The sequence below is a fragment of the Aulostomus chinensis genome, chromosome 20 (genome assembly GCF_037954235.1).
Source record: "Aulostomus chinensis isolate RoL2024-O1b breed Wild chromosome 20, RoL_Achi_v1.0, whole genome shotgun sequence".
Lineage (NCBI taxonomy): Eukaryota > Metazoa > Chordata > Actinopteri > Syngnathiformes > Aulostomidae > Aulostomus > Aulostomus chinensis.
In genome coordinates this window covers 25567143-25588683 of record NC_141339.1, presented here as the reverse complement: position 1 = coordinate 25588683, position 21541 = coordinate 25567143, and the positions used below count along the sequence as shown (strand labels likewise).

The 21541-nt window shown below is 44.3% G+C and overlaps 1 protein-coding gene across 7 annotated transcripts in view; it reads right to left on the bottom strand.

The window, feature by feature from the left end:
- LOC147243478 (collagen alpha-1(XII) chain-like) overlaps window positions 1–21541 on the bottom strand; it is an 86784-nt gene that overhangs the window by 16553 nt on the left and 48690 nt on the right. For 4 of the 7 annotated variants that reach the window (XM_086188604.1, XM_086188606.1, XM_086188608.1 and 1 more), the window contains 21 exons: window positions 20978–21117; window positions 20700–20829; window positions 19957–20096; window positions 19619–19751; window positions 16939–17081; window positions 15014–15143; window positions 14632–14774; window positions 13084–13213; window positions 12723–12842; window positions 12211–12357; window positions 11936–12052; window positions 9905–10057; window positions 8718–8792; window positions 7629–7768; window positions 5359–5482; window positions 5088–5231; window positions 4765–4929; window positions 4638–4676; window positions 4361–4499; window positions 3738–3880; window positions 2784–2893 (listed from right to left, as the gene is read on the bottom strand). In XM_086188604.1, coding sequence (XP_086044730.1) covers window positions 2784–2893; window positions 3738–3880; window positions 4361–4499; window positions 4638–4676; window positions 4765–4929; window positions 5088–5231; window positions 5359–5482; window positions 7629–7768; window positions 8718–8792; window positions 9905–10057; window positions 11936–12052; window positions 12211–12357; window positions 12723–12842; window positions 13084–13213; window positions 14632–14774; window positions 15014–15143; window positions 16939–17081; window positions 19619–19751; window positions 19957–20096; window positions 20700–20829; window positions 20978–21117 — 2705 coding nt within the window. The remainder of the gene's footprint in view (window positions 1–2783; window positions 2894–3737; window positions 3881–4360; window positions 4500–4637; window positions 4677–4764; window positions 4930–5087; window positions 5232–5358; window positions 5483–7628; window positions 7769–8717; window positions 8793–9904; window positions 10058–11935; window positions 12053–12210; window positions 12358–12722; window positions 12843–13083; window positions 13214–14631; window positions 14775–15013; window positions 15144–16938; window positions 17082–19618; window positions 19752–19956; window positions 20097–20699; window positions 20830–20977; window positions 21118–21541) is intronic. The other 3 variants (XM_086188605.1, XM_086188607.1, XM_086188610.1) reach the window with 1 other exon arrangement.

The window sequence follows — 21541 nt, the reverse complement described above, 5'->3', positions numbered from 1 at the left end:
TCTGACCTCCATGTAGAGGGAGGAGGCAGAAACATTTCACCTTCAGGTATCAATTTTTGCAACACTTTCTTTGCTCACTTTAAATCTGAATGCTAAACAAAGAAAAAATAAATACATATAAATCAAAACAAGAGAAAACCTGAATAATGATGCTTCTATTAAATTCAGAAGCATCATTATTCAGGTTTTTTCTTATTTCGATAATTTTCCAATCAGCATTGTCATTATTTGTAATTGTTTCTTTAATTTTAACACATCCTTTTTAAATTCATCTTGAACAGTCTGGAAGCATCTAATTTCTTAAATGGGAATAGAGTCATTTGAAGTTCTTGTTGCTCAAAAATCCCCTTCAGGTTCCTCCTCTGTTCGTCCCGCCTGAAGGCAGCATGGAGCCCATGACAGGGAAGGATGACACTGGGCATGACCACAGGGGCAGGATTATCAAGAGGCAGTTGTCGCTTTTACACTGGACAGCAATCCGCCAATTTGCTCATCTTTTTTGTGGGCTGGTCCGAGGTTTCAGACAGAGTGCAGCAAATTGGGGAACAATTTCGGCCCGGCAATTTTCCTCCTTGGAGGGTTCACTTATTGCCGTATCCACTGCTATGTGAATCCAAGCCATTAATGTACCGGCTTGGTGTGAGGTGGGCGGACCTGTCGATGGTGACGCAAACTCATGGACACAATGCTCAACAGTTCTCTCACATCAAACACCTCTGAGAATGTTGATACCAACGCTGCTGGCAGCCAGAGTGGTGAACTGCTGTTTGAAACTTACAGACTGTCACGGATTCAATATTCTGCTGACACATCACCACTTCAGCAAGATGAGCACCTGGGGAGCCGCTGAGATCAGGGAGCTGCTGACATCACCGGCGAGAAGAACGTGGATCACCACCTCACGGGACTGTCAAAGATGGCTTCTTGTATGAAAAGGTCGCAGAGGAGCCTGGCTGACGTGGCTATCGCCGGATGACGGAACATCACCAAAACTTATGAAAAAAGTGCCACCAGGTCTGTGACCACAACAGCAGCAGTGCCAGCGGGAGGTTGGACTGGGACACTGCCAGGTTTACCAGACTGTCATGGGGCTGAATATTCTCCTGACGTTTATGTTGCATTCTGTGTCTAAAGAGGGTTAGTGGTCACCAGGCCCTGAGCTCAGCAGTTCCTGCAGCAGATGCAGTGCACAGAAGCAGGAAGGAAAAATCATAGAGCAGCAAGAATTGCCTTGCGGTTGCCACTGGAGGCAAGACAGAACAGCTACCTTCCAAAACTCCTCCTGTGCCGAGGAGGGAGGGGGATTCGGTGTGGAAAGACCTTGCTGGCATGTGTCCACACATCTGATGTCATTGCTGACACAATATTTTCCAGACCAGCTCGCCAGCAGAGAGTGCAGCACATTTATGATGGTCTCGCCTTCTGAAAGGCTCTGTCTCCGCCACTGACCTCCATTTCAGTGTAAAACACATTCCATCAGCTCACAGTGATGCTTTATTTTATTTTACAGGAATAAAGAACACACCCAGCAGCACCACAGGGAGCGTGTCTTGAGTGGTGGGTGAGGGCTACAAGTATTCTCTAATGTAGCGTGAGAACGTCCAGTTAAACTAAAGTACAAGCCTCAAGATTCATGGTTTCTTAAACTTATTACAAGAGCAAAGTTTGACTGACAAATGTTCTCAATTTTATAAAAATGTTTTGTTGCTCAAAGGAGGTTAGTGGGAGAGTTAATGTGATTCACTAAAGCTGGAAACAGCTTTAACTAATTACACTGAAGTCTCATTATAAAGTAAAAAGAACTTCAGTCACAAGAAGGATGACTTGCAGAAGTCTGACTCCTGATTGTCTTTGAGTAACAAGCTCTGATTCTGACAGTAAGGGCACTTCACTCCAGCCTTGTATGGTTTGAACCATAATGGCAGGTGAGAAAGACACGAGCACAACACCTTCAGACATGGTGTAGGTCCAGATCAAACTGAGCCTTGATATGTTTTGGATGTTCAGACGTTTGAATCAAATTACAACGAGTTAAGCAGGTTATCGTCCCCCATTAAAAAACAGAAGAAGAAGCAGAGGAGAAGTCAGTAGGGAGAATGCCAGACAGGCCAAGTGGTGGAGTGAGCTGACCACCGTTTTATAGGTGGCTCAAATTCATTTGTCAAATGGCATGAAGCTGTATGTCTCTCTCTATACTTCAACTTGTAAGCAGCATGATCCAAGTGAAAAGCACAAAAAACCTCGAGTGCTGTTCTGAAGTCAGCAGCCATATTCTCCATCTTCCACACAGGCAGCGACTGTCTGCTGATGACATCCAGAGGAAACAGACAGACGCCTGCCCCATGCACTTGAAGGGAGGCTTTGAACTGGGTGTAATCAATCATAAATCAGACGCAGCCTCGTCAGCCATTTACAACCTGCAGAGGACCATCTGTTTGTCTGAGCCCCCATAACTCTTCAGGAACACGTCTGTAGATGCATGTGAGCACCTCTGTCTGTCTGTAATATACAACATATTTGGTATGTCAGGCATCTGCTGTATCTAAATGACCTCGGAACGCCCAGCAGGAACAAAGAACAGCCATCCAATCATGTCCCCCACCCAGTACAGACATAATTCCTCTCTTAGGCCTTTCCCCTAAAATTATGTACAACATAAAATATACATATGAACTTTCACCGCTGAAAAAATTAGGCGTGTTTGTGCCTTTAGTCTTCCCGCACAATAAATGACAAGAGGGTCTCATAATGTATTTACATTGAGCCAGTTATCGTGCGTTTACCTTGTGGAAACTTCCATGGAAGATCCTCTTCACTTGGGGGTCGTCGAATGTAACCCTTTGGGTTTCACCACGCTCGTCTTTGTTGTAGAAAGACACAGTCTGACTGGCAGCTACAGATGTAGAGATAGAGAGGGATAGAGATGTAAACCAAAGAAATAGCGTTCATTGCCAACTTTGATCTGTGCCTCACAAGCCATAGGAGCTAATATCTCAGTGTGTGTAGTAAAAACTGGGTTTGAACATGTGGCAACCAGTGACACTGACAGAGGCACAAATACAAGTTTCTGTGTTGACACTCAAAAAAAGCACATTTAAAATGTGTGATTGTGATCAAGGCCATACACCTCAAAATACCTTTACTGGCTACCACCTAACTTGTCTCACTGTGACCTCCTTTTCAAGAGCCCACCTCGTGCCCTCCGTTCCTCCTCAGCCACCCTATTTGACTCTGGAACTTCTTTCAGCTCACATCTGCCTGCTGGACTCATACTTTTCAAGTCTCAACACAAGACAAACTTTTTGGATCAGTTTATCACCATAATCTCCTGTTAATCTGCCAATGTCTCTTCCTTTATTTCACCTTTTAATCCCTGATTATTATTTAGCTGATTTTATGATTTCACATGTATTAAATATATTTCGGTGTACTTGGCTGATGATCACTATTAGTGCCACCCAACTTGTCCTGCTATCGCCTGATCTGTCTCTCATTGTGTCCTTAGCTTTTGTCTCTTTAGTTGAGGTCTTGCAGGGACCAACACTGCAGGATTTCAGGTGGAGACAGACACCATGACACATCACAAGAGCCAGCTGAGCACACCAATGACGTGACATTCTTGTGGTTATCAACTGAGCCAAAGAACCCAGAGGGAACAGGCTGACTGTCACATGGCACTCCCCCTTCTGCGCACAACAAACACACACAGACACAGTAGAATAAAAGAGGTTATTTACGGTCAATAGTCACGCCAGTCTCAGGCTTATGGTCTTTAGCTGACAGCTGCCAGATGTCAAAGGCCTCAGTGGGTGAGTCAGGCAGCAGGCGGAACATCAGGATGATGGTGTAGACCTGGGGAAGACCGTCAGGGTGGACATCTCTATTTTTGGGACCAGAGGAGAGCTGATGTTAGTACTTCTGAACAAGATGACAGTCTAAAGCTGCTCTATAAACCTGCAGTCTTTCTAACAGCCAGCAGAGGACAAAGCCACCAGCTGACTCGACTGTCAGCTGGTGGCTTTGCACGAAGTGGCCTTGCGGAGGTTTGTTGAGTGAAGCAGCTTCAGCGCTGTCAGGACCTGCAGATATTCTGCCTGACCTCAACCAGCATCATAAATCCACTGACCCACTTTGCCTGAAGAGAGAAGTGAGACTGTCAGGACGCCTCATGCTCCCAACACCAACAACAACACCGAAAGCTTCAGAACAAACCTCAGGTTCACTCAGGTGATGGTTTCTTCCTGCAGCACCAATCACCTTGTCTTGTGGCTTGGCTACCAAAGGTCTCCAAGGTTACAGCGGTCATCCATTTTGAATGTCAACAACTGAATTATGATCCATAGTTTGATGCAACACTCACGTTGTGGGCTGAGTTAGGAAGGCATTCTTGTGGAGTCTGTAGGCCGTGTAGCTGTTGAAAGAGCCGGTCTCCATGGATACACCTTTAACGTAACTGTATGTCTTTTCTGTCAGGTTGAATGCCTCAAGCATCCTGAAGCCTGCCAGACACACACACACACACACACACACACACACACACACACACACACACACACACACACACACACCAGACATGTGACTAAGGAACCCCGGACCTATGAAAGGGTTACATAAAGTTCAGGTTCTAATAAACTCACCAGGTGAAGTGAATCCATTCAGGAAAATCAAGGGGCAGGCTGCAGAGCAGGAGAGAGAAACAACCACACAAATCAACATCCCATAATAGCTGCAAGCCTTTGTTGGCCATTATGCTGCTGAACCCACATGATGTGGCCGTTTCACATATGAAGGTGATGAGGTTTTCTTTGATTGTGTCAAAGGCGTCGAAGTCATCCACAACAAAGACGTGTCTGTCACTGGGCTTACTCCCGATCCCCTGCAGCTCTATGAAGTCCACATCGGCAACTCCAATGGCAAACACGCTGTAGCCTGAAGTTAAGACAGACGCCATCTCGTTATCAACTCTTTCAGCAGCAGTTTTGCTCCCTTTTATGTCACGCGTCCAATTGAACAGTAGGATTCAGTTGCAAGGGACTAAGCAGACTTTCATTTGCAGTGATAAAAAAGGATTGTGATGACATTGTTACCTGCATGCTGCAGCTTGGCAGCACTGCTCTTCACCTCATCCTGAGAGCGTCCATCTGTGATGGCGACCACCACCTTGGGGACATTTCTCCTCATGCCATTCTCCACAGAAAAGGCCTTCTCATAGGTGTGTTTCAATGCCATGCCTACACTCCGACAAACAGGACCACATGTGAGTGTGTGCATACATATGTGCACATATGTGTGTGTGTGTGTGTGTGTGTGTGTGTGTGTGTGTGTGTGTGTGTGTGTGTGTGTGTGTGTGATTTGAACCTGTTTTGGTGTTTCCTCCTCGGTAGCGGATGAGATAAAGTGAAGACATGGCGATACCCTTGTCTTGATAAGCGTTGAGCTTGAACTCCGTCTTGGCGTTGTCGCTGTACTGAACAAATGACACCTGTGCGCAGAATGACACAAAGTTATACACGAATACACACACACACGCACACACACACATATATATGCATGTGTGTCAGTGATGTGCGGTCAGGGGAGGCAAGTGAGGCGTGCCTCACCTGTCATCATGGAAAGAAAAAAAATGTAAATTGAAGAAAATAAATGTAATTATTGTATTTATCGTTTGATTTGTACTATAAAGTTATTTTTCTTTGAACTAAACCAGTTTTAAGTTATTTTTTATTCAAAATCACAGATTTGTCATATTCATCATTCAAGTACTGAGAAGAGCCGTGCGGTGCGGCAGCAGGCAGCTGAGCCTCCCCAGGGACTGTGCGATGACTTGGCCAACTGTGCTGCTGGCTACGCAGGGACCGTCTTGCTGTCTCTTTCTATGCAGGGCTGGATTAACACTCCACAGTGCCCCTGGGCAACAACCTGTTAGTGCCCCCCCCAACCCCCCAAACGGTTTGGAAAAATTTTTTATTTTTTTTATTTGATTACCTATTTTGGGTATATTCTTTAAACTTTCCGCCTTTTTAAAATCCCTGTCCATTTTTAGTTTTCGTTTAGCGCTCCCACTAAGCTGACCACCAGGTTTCTCCATTTTTGTTTTTTTTTGTTTTTGTTTTTTTAATCGAAATCTCCTTTGCCTTGATTGGCATCACCATTGCTTTGACCCGCCCCATGGCGGGCTGACGACCAATGAGGGGGCTCTGCCCCTCAACTTGGACTTGCGCTGACAAAAGCTACAGCGGCAGCTGTCAGGCTTAAAGCATAGTGAGACTAATTTTTTTTTGCTTTTGCACTGATTGCCACGGGGCCACGGGATCCTTAGAGGGCCCGCGGCCCCTGGGCAACTGCCCAGTTGCCCTAATGGTTAATCCGGCCTTGTTTCTATGGCGCCATTAAAATGTTCAAGTACTTTAGCTATATGAACTACATTTCTGTAGTTTAGCTGGTGAATAGAATGTACAGTGTTTCTGTCGAAAACTGGATGAGTGTGTAACGTGTTTCTTGTGCTGAGCGATCACAAAGCGGCTGCGAAAAGGTGCCGGGTGAGACACGCAGTTCTCCTGCCTCACGGAGGAGGCGCTAGTGAGCCCAGGGATTCTGCTTGCGCCTCCTCCGCTCCGCTGCAGAAGAAGAGACAGCGCGCTCCAATTTACTGTAAGGACAGTCAAGTGCAGTCATTCAGTTATTTTCTCCTCCTGAGAGGCCGTAATGTCACAATGGAGGGTTACATTTCTAAGATAAAACAATTTTCTAAACTGGATTTTCAGTGGAAGCAGGAGGTTCACGCTAAAGTAGGCAAAGCGCTGAAGAAGCTGTGGCAGACAGGAGCCAAAACATGGAGAACATTTTTTGTCTGTTATCAAATGCAGTTTTTTTTCATATGTTTACAGATCTGACGTCACTGATGTGTGTATATACATACATACATACATATATATATATATATATATATATATATTTATTTATTTATTTATACATTCACACACACACACACACACACACACACACACACACACACACACTTTCATATAAATATGAGAGGATGTGGGTGATTGTCATCATAGGTGTGCTTCCAGCCTGCTGACTGGCAGTGACAGATGGAGCCAAGAATCTTTGGGATTGTGAAAGAATGCTTGGAAATGTTGGAAGTGAAGTTAAACAACCTTCAAGATTCTCGAAAAGATCAGCTGGAACTTATTTTTCAGAGAAACAGATGCTTTGCTCGGAGAGTGGCTGAATCACTAAATAGCAGCCTGGCTTTCATGGAAACAACTACATGCAGGGGCCGAGTGGGAAAATGTACATTCGATGACATCACTCGGAACAACTGGCTTCACACGGGGTGATTACCGAACAACTCCAGGCCGCATTTTATTTCTCCATATCAAAGATTCAGCTGCAGCACATTTCCTTCATCATTCTTTTCACGCTCCATCTGAAAATTATTGTGAGTTAAAATATGAAAATCTTGTGAAAATGTTGGTTTGAATATTTAACTGGTTAATCACATTACAGCTGGCATGCTGCGATCCAGTGTCCATTTATTGGAGGTGTTTGTCATGAGATGTTCACTGTCAGCCTGTTTGCGATTATGCTTCATAATATGGGGGGGTACTATTTTCAATACAAACCTGCATTCCTGAGGGTCCGACAACATCAAATGCACCAATCACACTTGAGACAAAATGGACGACTTTGGTGAAGCTCTCCTCACCGATGCTCCAGGACCCATCAATGAGGAACACCACATCAGCTTTGGCACCTTTACATACTGAGGCAGGAAAAGAAGTCAGTCAGGATCTCTGGAGACCACCAGCTACACGCCAGGTACCATCACATTATTGCAGACACGTGCACCACCACACAGTGAATGGAAGAATTTTATGTAAAGAACATTGTCACCAAAGGGTGAGCAAGATGCTTCCTTTTAGACGATACATAAAGGCGTGAAACTGCTGTGACTTCCTGATTCAGCAGCCAGCTGTCGCTCTGACAGGCGGGTTCCCTAACAGCTGGAAGCACCTCGCAGGACTGGCAGCACATGTGGTGGCTATTAATTCCTCGCTGGCCGAAGAGCTCCAAACCTTACCATGTTCAACACCCTATTTTAGCTTTGCACTAGACAAAAGAAGGTGGAAATTTCAGGAAAAGTTCGAGTGGAAATCACCGTCATCTCCGACTGACTTCATTGGTCATTTTGCTTAAGGACATGAATCTTTTATACCTAAAATCAATGTTCAGTTTGTTGTGCGCAGATACAATAGTTCTCCTGTTTCTAATGCGAAAACATTAAGTTAAGTTTTGAGTAAGGTGTTGATGTTTTCTGTTCACTGGTGCATTGCTGATCTCTACTGGATGATGGTAAAGATTATAACACAAAACCATCCAGCTGCAACAGCTGTAGTACCATTTATAGACACTAGGGGAGAACCAGTGCAGTATTTTGCACATGCTCACTGAGCTGAAGCTGACTGTCGTCACGTCTGTGAGGTGACGGTCAGAGAAGTCTGAGTTTGGTGTTAAGAGACTTGTGTGTTTATGGTTTAATGCTTATAAAATGATAACACAATTTAAAAACTTTGAAAGAAATTGTTCACATTTTTCTGTACGTAAAAAAAAAAAAAACGAAGACAACTTAGAGAGGACTATTGATCGTGGGGACACTCTCATGAACGCACATGGACTAAACATGGGCTGCAAAGCAGCATAGATATGCTTACCTGCCCATGGTGGTGGGATGGTGGGGGGAGGGGCTGGGGTCGGCGGCAGGGTTGGAACTGGAGTTGGTTTAACCACTTAGAGACACAAACATGGCTGTTTAGAGAACAACAGTGAAAGACTGACGATGATGTGAATCTGACAGAACAAAGCTCATGGCTATAAACACGTTTAGATAGGTGACGGAGATGCGTCCCATCACAACGCTGTACCAACAGGTCAATTAGAATATTGTAAAGGAACTGCCACAGTGGTGTGGTAGGTTTTCCAACCATGAACTCACTGATGGTCACATGGCAAACTATTCAACAATGTCCAGCTGAGAGGAGCTGTTTTAATCCCTATCCCCTACACAACGAACAGAGGTCATTTCAAAACTTTCTTCCAGGCTGCTTTTGCTAAATTTTCACCTGTCTGATAGCCAGAGTTTGTGACATGCGCTCTGTGGTTCACACACATAGTGGGTTGCTAACAAGAGTCTAGAAGAACCTTCAAAGGTAGTGGAGGTCATTAAAGGTCATCAGGGAAACACAAGAAGCCTGAAGCTCAGTGGTAGTGACCTTGAAGTCATGTGACCCTGGTGTAGTTCCTGCATAGGCTACCGTTAGCTTAGCACTGCTAACGTAGCATCCAGGCTTCCAGCATCATCAGAGGGTTCATTAGTGAAGATGATCTTGATGAACTGAACCTGGAAGATCATCAACTTTTGTTCACCAGAGCTGATTTACTGGTTCAATCACCACAATCACATGGAGCGATCCTATTGGCTGCTGGGGGAGGAACCAGGAGATGAGCACTTCCTGTTGGACTACAAACACACCTCATCCCTGACATGACCAACTCAGAATTGCATGAGAACACATTGGAGAACTGTCACCATCAGGTTGTTGCCATAGACCAGGGGTGGGCAACCCTGTGCCATGGAGGGCTGTGTGTGTGCAGGTTTTCCTTCCAACCAGACACTTTAACAGGTGAGTCCACTGATTAACACTCCTTCAGCCACAGTAGAGTGTTAATCAGTGGAATCACCTGTTAAAGGGTTGGGTTGGAAGGAAAACCTGCACACACACAGCCCTCCATGGCACAGGGTTGCCCAGCCCTGCCACAGACACTTGTAACTGATATGAACATTGAAACAAAGTATAGGATCATGGGACAGAGGGGGATGTCAAATTTTCCAAAGACTTACAGGTTCTCTGTTTAGCACTGACTCCTGGTCCCTCTAAGTTAGGGGTCTGGACAAAGACGGAGGCAGTGTAGAGTGCGTCAGGAGACAGTCCATCAAAGCAGTACTGAGGCAAGCCGGCTGGTATGGTGACCTCATGTTGTCCTCTGCTGGAGGCTGTGAGAGGAGGAAACATGCCGCCAGTCATCAGACTCTCAATCAGAGAATCTTAACAGATATTAATTTTTCTACAACTGGTGGTGGGTTCCATCCTTTATTTCTATAATTATAGTAATTATTATAATTATTAATGATAAATTTCTTGCCATCAGAATGGGGAAAAATATTCAACGATTTGGAGTGTTGTGTTCATTTTCTCAGAGATCTTCCACTGAGAAGACGAGCCATCCAAACTGTTAGCCTGGGATCTTTGATTTCTGGCTTTCTGTTAATGCATTTGGTTTTGTTCCTCACAGAAATAAAATAAATGCAGCTGTTTACGTGAGGCAGCAGCTTCCCTCCTTTTTGACACCACGCTGATGAACAAACCCAACAAATGTTTCACTCTTGTGTCTCTGTGATAGTTGAGGGCTTTGATTTACACTGAGCACTACAGAAAGCACAAAGAAAGAAAGACGAGTGTTCTGCGTGATGAGCTAATGATAACATAAAAACGATCTGACTAACGATACAACACGGTGTCAGAAACTTTTCTGGGAAGACATACGGCACTTACTTGCACTGTTCTCTGAGTTGAGCTGACAAAACTTCACCTGGACATAAGATAATTTCTTGGAAGCAGAAACTCTTCTGACCAGTGTTCCCATGAAGGAGAAATCAGTGGCAATGAACCGGCATTCATCTCACCATCACCTCCTCCTGCTATTTACTTTTCCACTTGAAAACAAACAGTCGATAGATTTGTTTGCTGTATCAGGTGGAGGATTTCTGATCATCTGGTGGCCACTGACATGCCATCTGTCTCACGATAGCAGAGCCATATTTGTTTTGGCAACCTGTCATGGCGGTCCAAGAGGCTAATGACTACCATATAGACATAAATATGGACCCTCCCTTCCTGGTTGTTCCTGCTAACCCGTGACTGGGTGAGAATCTGAACCAGATGGGATTCAAAGATGCGGCAGTAATTGAAGAGGATGTCATCTTTGCAGACAAAGACAATGAAAACACGGTGGTCAAATGCTTTCAGTCCAAAACCTGCATCCTGTTTGGTATAATAACCAGACGACCAGGCCAGAGGATAATCAGAGAGGCGAGTCAACTCAGCTGCTGAACGTTATCAAGTCTGAAATCAGTACGTATGACATCATCTGGCAGTATATTTTCCCAAGGCATCCTGTCAACAAAGTCTCCACTGATCAGGGTCTGACCGTGGAAGTGAACCTGTTGTCATGGTAACATTCAGCAGCTTTACACGAGCTTGTCCTGTGAGATGCCCTGGATGAGGCACCTCCACTTCCTCCCATGTACTAAAATGAAGCCAATACATCACTACACCTGCTACAGGTCATGACTGGTAAACATGACTGATCTTAAAACAACTCAAATATAAAGTCTCATCTACATCGGTGAGGGGGCGGACTTTATGGCCTCTACTGCAAACAGTCATCAGGGCTTGATCTAGCTGTCATGGAATCCATCATCAAATATCCGTCCAGAGATACCCTCACTGAAAAGATCTCCAAGACTCATAGATCCACAGATCGATCAGACACCTTCAGATGAAAATCAATCAAAATTAACTTTTAAAGGTTCAACTTGTCGCCTATCTAAACGCACTAGTATCACATTTCACCCTGACAGAGGGCAATGAATGACTGGAAAGTGCTGCCCTCTCGTGCTATAGCAACTAAGTGTCGCCAGGGTAAAGGTTATCGTTAGGATACTGTCATTACAGACCACTGCAAAGTTATCGAGGTGCATGATTCTGCATCCTTGACTGCCTACACTCGTGTGGAGTGGTTCTGTAAGGGTTAGTGAAAATACCCATCAGGCATGAGGACGGACAAGCAAAAGCAAGGGGGGGAAACTTACGGTCCACAGGGTGGAGCTTGATGCGGTAGGACGTAGCAGCTCTATGAGGAGTCCACTTGATGCAGAACTTGTCATGAGCGACATCATAGGTCTCAATGTTGGTCACGTTCAAGTACACTGGGACATTTCAGCACATCACACGAACAAACACTCAAAATATAGATCATCATATATGAACTAGAGTTTTGCATCATGAAGCATACATGGTTCTCGAAAGGCAATATTGTTATCATTGTATGATCATTATCACTGTTCCCTGAAATCAAGGAACATACATGTGGTTCCCTGTCCCATGAGTGGGGAGCTGGTGCCTCCAGTGTACTGCGCCATCACTTTGACATCGTAGGTGGTTCCAGGCTGCAGGTTGTGTAGAGTGTACGTGGTCACATCACCAACAAAGAAGTCAGTGGACTGGCCAGAGCCTGCAATCACAACCACGCTGACGTCAGAGCACATCCAACAATCACTGGCAGGGTTGCCATGACAACAGAGGCGACAACAGTCATTCAGCACACAATAAATATCAACATTTGAATTCTTCATGCAACCACTGAAACAACAAAACTGTTCAGAAACATCTCATCTCAAATGAAGTGCTCAAATAAGCAAAATAATGACGTTCTTTTCTGAATTATTCTGTTGCTATCTCTTTTATTCAAAAACAAAACAACTAACCCTACAGATACTTGTGTCATTTTACTGAAGACATGACACTCAATTGATTTCATTTTCATCTTCAGCAGCCATGATGGTTAATTCATGTGTCGTGTGGACATTGGCGTCTCACCAGCAGGCGAGTAAATCAGCCTGTATCCTTCCACTGGAGCTGCCACAGGATCCCACGCCACTCTGAAGCGTGTGTACCACTCATCGGACACTCGCAGGTTTCTTGGACTCAGCAAGCCGACTGTGATAAACAAGACACATTATGACAAGTAGATGGACAAAAAACAGCAGCAACACAACTCATCTACAGGACGTCAGTCAAATTGTAGTCTGAGATTAACAAAACTCTTGCAGTCACTATTTCTTCTTACTTCTGGCCAAATGATGGAGATGAATAGTGTTTGATGTGGTTTCTACTCAACAAAAGTCTGACCATCACTTCATCTCTCAGCTGTTATGAAAGGTGCCTGTCACAATCTCACATGTTCGTCCGTTTCCGTTGAGGGATCCTCCAGGGCCCTCAGCATAAATGGCCTCCACTGTGATGTTGTACGGCGTGTCAGGGAGGAGATTCTGCAGCCTGGCATTGTTTCTGTTACCGGGGACGACAGTCTGAGGATCAAAGAGAGTTAGAGATGCTGGTGGGTCCAAAGGAAGGTCCTGGACCTGCTAGCCACTACAGCTGCCATCTTGACCTCCAAGAATGGAAAGAAGGGTATTATGGGAAACCATCATGGCCTGAAGGAGAGTGAACACTTCAACAATGTAAAGCACTTTATCTATGAAGCCTCTTGAGCGATAACTAATTCTGTTTGTGGATCAATTGGTCAGTGAGGCCCAATAACATCTGGAGGACGGCTTGATACTGACCATCTGGTACTTCAAACAAGGATGCTGTTAGTTTCGTTTTATGTTTTTTCATTGATTATAGGTTACCCTGATGGACTTGGTGTTAGCATGTTGCACAGCTGATGTGGCTCCTCCAACAAGAGGGGGAGTGTCACGTGAGTTGTCCACTAGGCAGTGAGGCTGATGTGGGGCAGATTAAGCATGTCAGCAAAAGTGAATAAAGGTAAAGAAGCAATAGATGGATGAGAATAATTGTCCTCTTTTTCTTTCACATAATTAATTATGTTCTCATTGACAACCCAAATACCGCCCCGTTCATGAAGTTTGCATTCATCTCCAAAAATCCTGTCCATTCTTTGTGTTTCACCTTGACTCAGAGACGAATCTCTGACCAACAGGAATGTCACCCTCTTCTGGGTCACAGGTGCTGAATTGTAATAGAGACATGCATTTATATAAGTACTTTCCTTGTCTCATCACTGATTCATACTGAACAGGTGCTGCGCTAACAAGCTGAGGGGGACCCCAGCTGGGCCGCCTCCTCTGCTGCTGCCAGTCCAACTCATTATGTAAGACTATTAATAAGGATATTAGAGGCCAGATTACAGAGTTTGTTTGACTGAACCTGTAATTATTCTCACTAATCAGTGTTTTTCATCTCAGTACAGCCAAAGGAATCCTGAGACGTGACATCACCACGTTGTTTGGACAGAACTTCTTGGCGAAGACAACAGCAAGAGAGTTGATCCATCACCTAAAGTTCATCTGTCAGGGGTGATGACATGGCTGATTAACAGATGACATAAACATTTTCTTTCTTGTAGGGTTTTCACGCATTTTCACTAAAACAGATGTAAATGTTAGTGTTTGTTTCAAAAGGATCAGTTACAGGTAAATCTGTCACCTGGCAAAAACTGAAGGAATAAATGAATCATAGAGTCATAAATACAGTTAATGTATGGTGAACTTGTTTATACTCATCTTTGTCGTACTGCGAACAGAACCGAACCCTCACTAATGTCCTCACAATTGAGGATGCATTAATATTGTATCAATGTTGGATCCCATTGTTGCAAACATTAAGTAATAGTGTATTACTGCACTAATAAGTAGCTAGATAGCTTCAGTAGATGGTTATTTGTTCATGAAGACATGATGGATATGATCCACAGTTCACTTACAAACTCTGTGATGGGGTCTCCAGTCATGGGAGCATAAGCGATCCTGTACTGCCTCACCGGACCCTCTGCGTGATCCCAGCTGATGGTCAGTGTGTTGGTAGTGGCATCAAACACTCGCATGTTCCTGGGGCCGGCGAGGGGCACTGCGACCACAACAGACATTAAATCTGATATGTACATGAGCCAGTACAGGTGTAGGGTTACGGTGCTATGAGTCACTGGTTTGATTCCAAACAACAAACAAATGAATGCAGTGAGGGGACAAACAATTCATAATTAAGACAAGCTGCAGACACTACCTTTACAGGAGATATGTTCAGCTCTGACACGAGACATGGCAATGAAAACAAGTCTCCACATACAGGTTTGTTGTTGGACTCACATGTTTTGCCTTTGCCCTTCACCGACTTCCCCTCACCATCAGCGTACAGAGCTACAACACTGACTGAGTAGGGTGTATCCGAGATCAGGTTGTCAAGAAAGGCGCTGTTGACATTTCCTGGAACCAGAACCTGCAAGGAGACCCAAGCTAGGGGTCAGAGGTTGTCCTCGTCTGGCAGTGATAATGTACATAATGAGCTCAGTCCTGCATTCTGCTGCCAAAGAGGCTCTGAAACACTAACAACAGCCTGGGGGGGAGAATGCCAAACACATCATTCATTTATTAAGTGGAGCAACTGATAAACAGTTGCTGCTGTAAAGCATCTGGAGAATGGTGGTCTGTCAACGACTCTTGTCAGGCTCGGACACGTAGTGGTGTGCTTTATAACCGGCAGGATGACTGCAGAGTGTCTCTTGTCGCCAGGATTACTGGTCCTGTCCCATCTAGCGGCGTTGTGGTTACATCATGAGGAACACATTGGTGGCTGGCAGGGCTCAGGCCCACCTTCATCCACAGGCTTGGTTTTGGTTAACAAAAATATCTCTGAAGGTTCAGGACCCTCAGCTTCTGGTGTGCCAGACCATGTGATGATGCTCAGTAATGATGTTGTGGTTGACATCTCACATCAAGACATATAGAAGCCTAATGGTAGGATGCTCCTGTAAGGCAATGGACACTTTCCTCAAAACCCAGACCTCTGGTCCAGATCATGAAGGTTTGCTGAAGGCGATGCTGTTCTCAAGGGGAAATCTCAGGGGGTTGAAGTATCCCACCTGGTCTGGGTGAGTATTGAGGTTTTAAGGTGAGATGAGCCGGTTAGTTCCAACAATGATAGTCATGGTTTAGCAACACTTTTAGATTTATCATCATAAAGCATTAGATTTGTCAGACACAAAGGCTTACTGGTGCTTTGCTAACAGATGCTGAGATGAGCTTAGTGTCCTGGCTCAGGCTGGTAGCATGACCAGGAATCCTGCTGCATCTCTGGAACGCTCCCACAGAATGGGCTAACATTAACTACACCTTCTAATAATGGCTTGAAGAATCTCATACATACAGGACATTTAAATAATGTAGGGAAAAGAACCTGTGAGCAGTTTTAGTGATTCATTTCTAGCCACATGGCTCAAAAACCTCTGCTGAAAGTCATTTCTAAAACATCCAGATGAAGATGTTTGTACTGATGAAGAGATACAGTCAGAATGCTGACAAGTCACCACTTCAGTATTTAAGAGGATTCCTGCTCAGACATCCATAGAAGACATGTTAGGAAGGACAATGGGAACACATGTCAGCTCCCTTAAATAAGATCATGAAATGATCAAAAGGTTAAATCTGATTTGGAGGGAAGGGAAACAGTCAGACAAACAGTTTCAGCTGTCTGTCCCAACTAAGACAACAGAAGAAGACAATCAAAAGACTAGTCAAAAGTCACAAGTCCTGACACACAAAGTCAAGCAGAGTCAAGTGTTCCAAAATGTCAGGGCAAAGATTTAAGAGCAGGTGTGAGCAGGTTTGATTTTTTTTTTTTTTTGAGCCACAAAAAAAGGGGGGATTAATTTCCAGTCAATAATTTCTCAACATTCTGAGATTACAGATTCCCAGTAAGGACTATCAGGTTTTGGACGATTGCTCAGATAAAACGAGACACCTGAATGTACCTTTTACAGATTATTTTTGTCTTTTACAATATTTTTCATCCAAATACTCTATTGATTAATTGTAAAGACAATGATGAGAATACCAAAATAATCAAACTTGCTTAAAACATTTTTAAAAGGTTTAATTTTTGGTTTATACCTTATAAAAATCTGACTCCACAGAAAGTTTTTTTTTTTTTTTGTCTGACCATGACGTTCACGCGTCTATGGTTTTGTTAGCAGAGATGTCATCTGTTCATGGAGGTGACTTGTGTCACTACTTACCGACTCAGCTGGCTTGGCTCCAGTCAGGGGGGAGTATGTGACTCTGTATTGCTGCACCTGGCCCGTGGCGGGCTCCCAGCGCGCATTCAGGCTGTTGGGGGTGGGGTCATACACTTGGATGTTCCTTGGTGGCATGCGTGGCACTGCAGGGTCACAGAGGGCAAAACAGAGTAAAACATCATGTTAAACTGTCTGCTGATGAATTGCCATTCTTGTGAGGACATGAAGCTCAGCGTCTGCAGCTTTCACAGTCACTGCTCCAACTCTGAAACGCAAAGTGTTTATTAATGGTCAGAGCTCCTTAAATCACTGAATAAATGTCTAGCTGAGCTGAAATGAGAGTGAGGTGGTTTTGTTGGAAGATCTCAAAGTCATCGTCTGGCTTCTATCACGGAAAAATGTTAATGGAGGAATAAATCGTCTCTTCAACGAGACTGAATCCCCGTCAGACTCAAATGCTGAGAGCAGAAAATGGTTTTATAGTGTTGATGTGGAGAATGTGAGAAGAGAAGTAGCAAGCTTTTGGGTTTATGTAAAAGCCCTTAACTTCTCCTTTAATCCAAAGCAGATGTGCACCTCCCCTGGTACAGCAGCTTCAAGCCAATACAGAGATACAGGTCAATGGAGGCTGAAGTTCCTCCTCCATTAAGAGAAAACTGCATTAAAATGGTCCTCTACCCTCGAGAGTGTCTATTATGTCATTTAAATCAATTCTGTAAGCACAACTTTTTTCCCTCAACTCAGTAACGCCTCCAGGAAAACGGTGACGCATTTGTCAAAGAGGAGAAATAGTGAGAACATCAACCTCACGAATAGAACCATCAGTAGCTCAATTCAATTACAGCTGTGCAAAGGTGTCATGTTAGTTATCAATAATCTGTATATCCACAAACTATACGTTATCTGCAGTGACAGAAGTCACATCAACCAGCTCTTCATCAGCCATTAATGGTTCAATGGCTTGTGTGACACAATGAAAACAAAAACAGAGGTTTCATTTTACCTGTCAATTTTTTTTACACTTCATTCAAATCTACCTTTTATTTTATTTAAGATGATGACTTGACATCTCTCTTGATTCAACGTTTACATTTTGCGCCCTCAGGAAAACCTAAAAAATGTTCTGCTTCTTCTGAAATCTTCAAGTGGCTCAGAGCTTGTCATCGCAGAATTCTTTTCACGCAATGATCAACCAATAAAATTCCAGGTGCCGTACGGACCAGTCGCAGAATCGCTGCCACCCTTGCGGTGCCTTCATTTTACTTCTACGAGAAATCCAGGGATGAATTACCTTGTCTTGTACATCTCCCCCTGTCTGACCCTAGTGGAGCAGCCTTTACTGCCTGCTACAACACAACCTGCCATTTGGATGTTGGAGGAGGGTAGGGGGTTGGGGTTAGCTACCTTCATGACAGATGGGTTAGTTTAGTTTTAGTTTGTATGTTCAGTGTCTGTCTATGTGTGTTGGCGCTACAATGGACTGGTGACCCGTGCAGGGTGAACCCCACCGCTGGGATAGGCTCTAGCCCCCCCGCGACCCTTAACAAGATAAGCAGAAGAGGATGGATGGATGGATAGATGGATGGATAGATGGATGGACGGATGGATGGATGGATGGATGTCCAGTTTATTTCACTTTATAACTTAAAAAAGACACAAAAAGAAAAAAGGAAATAGAAGTTCAAAAGCACAAAAACCAAGATCAAAACAAGAAGAGTGGGTGATGTGAGTGGGAGCCTGAGCAGAGGCCACGAGGCTGTGGACTGGGGTGGCCATTGCTCTCAGCTCACATCCGTGTCTTTTTGGCAACACCATCGTTGGAAACATGTTGGACAGACACTTCCAGGCATTTGATCAGTGATATATAAATCAAATTCAGTCACAAATTTTCAAATCTTCACGATGACAAAGGACTGAGAGGATTCCAAACACAAGACTACCCCTACCCTCCACCGCCACTCCCACCCCTGTCCAACGGCAACAACGGCAGCATTCTCAGTAGTGACACAATCAAATATTTCTCAATAGAGTTGTGGAGTCAAAATCAAACATTCTGCTGCCCGCTGGAACTACTCATGGAATCTTCATCTCAGCCTCCAATTAAGAGCCCAGTTTGCTGACTTTGCTCGGCATGCCGTCTGGCAGGAAGAGAAAACCAGCTCACACAACGGGACGTCCAACCTCATAGACACAGCAGCACTCGGAGAAAACCCACGCAATCCCGTCTGGGGGCTTCATTTATCGACAACAGCCTCCAGACTTGACAGCATCTTGTGGTTTTTTTTTGGGGGGGGGGGGTTTGTGCGATCAATCACTCTGACTCCTCAGGTCCCATCCTGAAGTGGATGCCTCAGGGTTTGGGTGATTTAGGGCTTTTTGCTGGCTCGCTCAGCAGGTGACAGAACTTTTCCAGTGAGTGTTTGTCTATATGAGGTTTCAGAGGATGAGATGAGGAGTGTGGCGTCTGTTCAGAGGAGCCAGCATCATGTTGACTTCTGTTTCTAAACATGTTGGTATAGTTGACTTTAATTTATCTGAGAGGAGGAAGAGCATCTGGTTCTCTTCCTTTAACCTTGCTAACAAAACCATGACCTTTGGTCTCTGCTCACTGCCCCAGACTGATGTTCAAGTCTTCGTTCCATGTCCCAGATATTCAGCGTGATGATGTCATGAGACTTACATGTCTTTCCGTTGTCAGATTGGTGAAGACCCTCTCCTTCCGGATAAACAGGGACCACTGTCACAGTGTAGGGTGTGTTTGACAGCAGGTTCCTCAGGGTGGTGCTGGTGGTGCCTCCAGACACCTGTTCCTGCTCAAACACACACACACACACACACACACACACACACACACACACACACACACACACACACACACACACCTTTTAATAAGTCCAACTCCTGGACATCCAGTTGATGTTTACTCGTGAGACACGACTAAAAAAATAAAAATGGTGACAAGGTTTCACATCATTCTACAGTTGAGAAGATTCTTTTTCATTTCATCTGTTGACTCACCATGTCCTCAGCACCACCAGCTGCAGGGACATAGATGATGCGGTACTGACGGACGTTGCCCTCCGCCGGCTCCCAGCGCACCTTGAGAGAGCTAGTGGTTGGATCAGTGACCTGCAGATTCTTCACGCCGTCGAGCGCCTCTGTAAACACGTTACATGAGTGTTTTCCCGTGTTACTTAGAGCTTGAATTGGGTTGTAGCTTCAAATAATTCCTAGCATTTGCTCTGACCTTTGGCGAGCACGAGACGGAAGAAGTTTAATGCCTTGAGGTGCCTCCGTTGTAAACTGTCAATCACGTCTGCTGATGTTTCTTTGAAATCATGAAACTTGCTGCAGTTTGACTTCTGTCATTGTTCAGGCTTTTTACTGATGGGCCTGTGGTTGCCCAGAACCAGAGTCTAAACATGTTCAGTATTGGCTCTTTATGTCTGATGACAATATTTTCAAATTTAATCTATCATTTGCCAAAATGCAGCAGGAATTCAAATTTTTCACAATTCCTTTCTGCTAATTTGCACATATTTAATTAAATTATTTGTCTACCTAAAAATAAAAATAGTTGGTACCAAATGATAACAAAAAATTACTGTATTGTTGTGAGTCAACGCCAGATAATAAATCAAAAAGTTTTTCATTTCACCCAACAAGTTTTGAAGACATTTGAAGAGAAGTTCCAGAGAAGTTTAAAGAAGTTTTAGAACTGTTTGCAGCCCTGTACAGCTGCCAGCTTTGGCTGAACTCACTTGTCTTCCCATTCTCCGACACGTGTTTTCCCTCCACGTCACTATAAAGAGGCACCAGCGTCACCTTGTATTCGGTGTCTGGCCGCAGCTCTGCCAGCACCGTGTTGGTTGTCATCCCTGACACTTGAGTCTGAGAGGGACAAAAAATGTTTAGAATGTATCTTGTTACAGTTCAGTGTTACAGGACATGTCAGTGATGTTTCTGGTTAAACATGTCAGAGTTGATTCATTTCTTCGGCCTGTTTAGATAAAACTGATGTCAATGCGTGTAAACAGACCGAGCTCTCAGTTCCTCCAGAGGCAGGAACGTAGATGATCTTGTACTGCCTGACGTCCCCCTCGGCTGGTTCCCAGCGAACTCTGAGAGAGTTGGTAGTGGGGTCAGTCACCTGGAGGTTCTTCACGCCACCAAGAGGCTCTGAAAGAAGCAGACAGCATCACACAAGCTTAGTGTTTTTCCTGGAAATTCAAGTTGTTTCAGTTTATGACCTTTACTAGGAAAAATCTGGTTGATATCCATGATCAACATCTCAATTAATCATTCAAGTTTTATTCATAAAGGCCAAAATCACAATGTGCCTTGAGGAGCTTTGCAATCTGTACAAAAGGCAACATCCACTGTCCTGAGAACCTCACACATCTATATCAAAGTGTGTTTAGTTGTTAACGGTTATAAAATCTCCATGGGAGGCACATATTTAAAAAGGTTATGAAACAGTTGAAATGGAATCATATTAATTATGAGTATAAGAAAGAACAACAGATGGAGGAATAGAGGAATGTTAGTCATATTTATCTATACAGGTTGACTCTCGGGAAACCCGTTGTGACACAGCTAATCA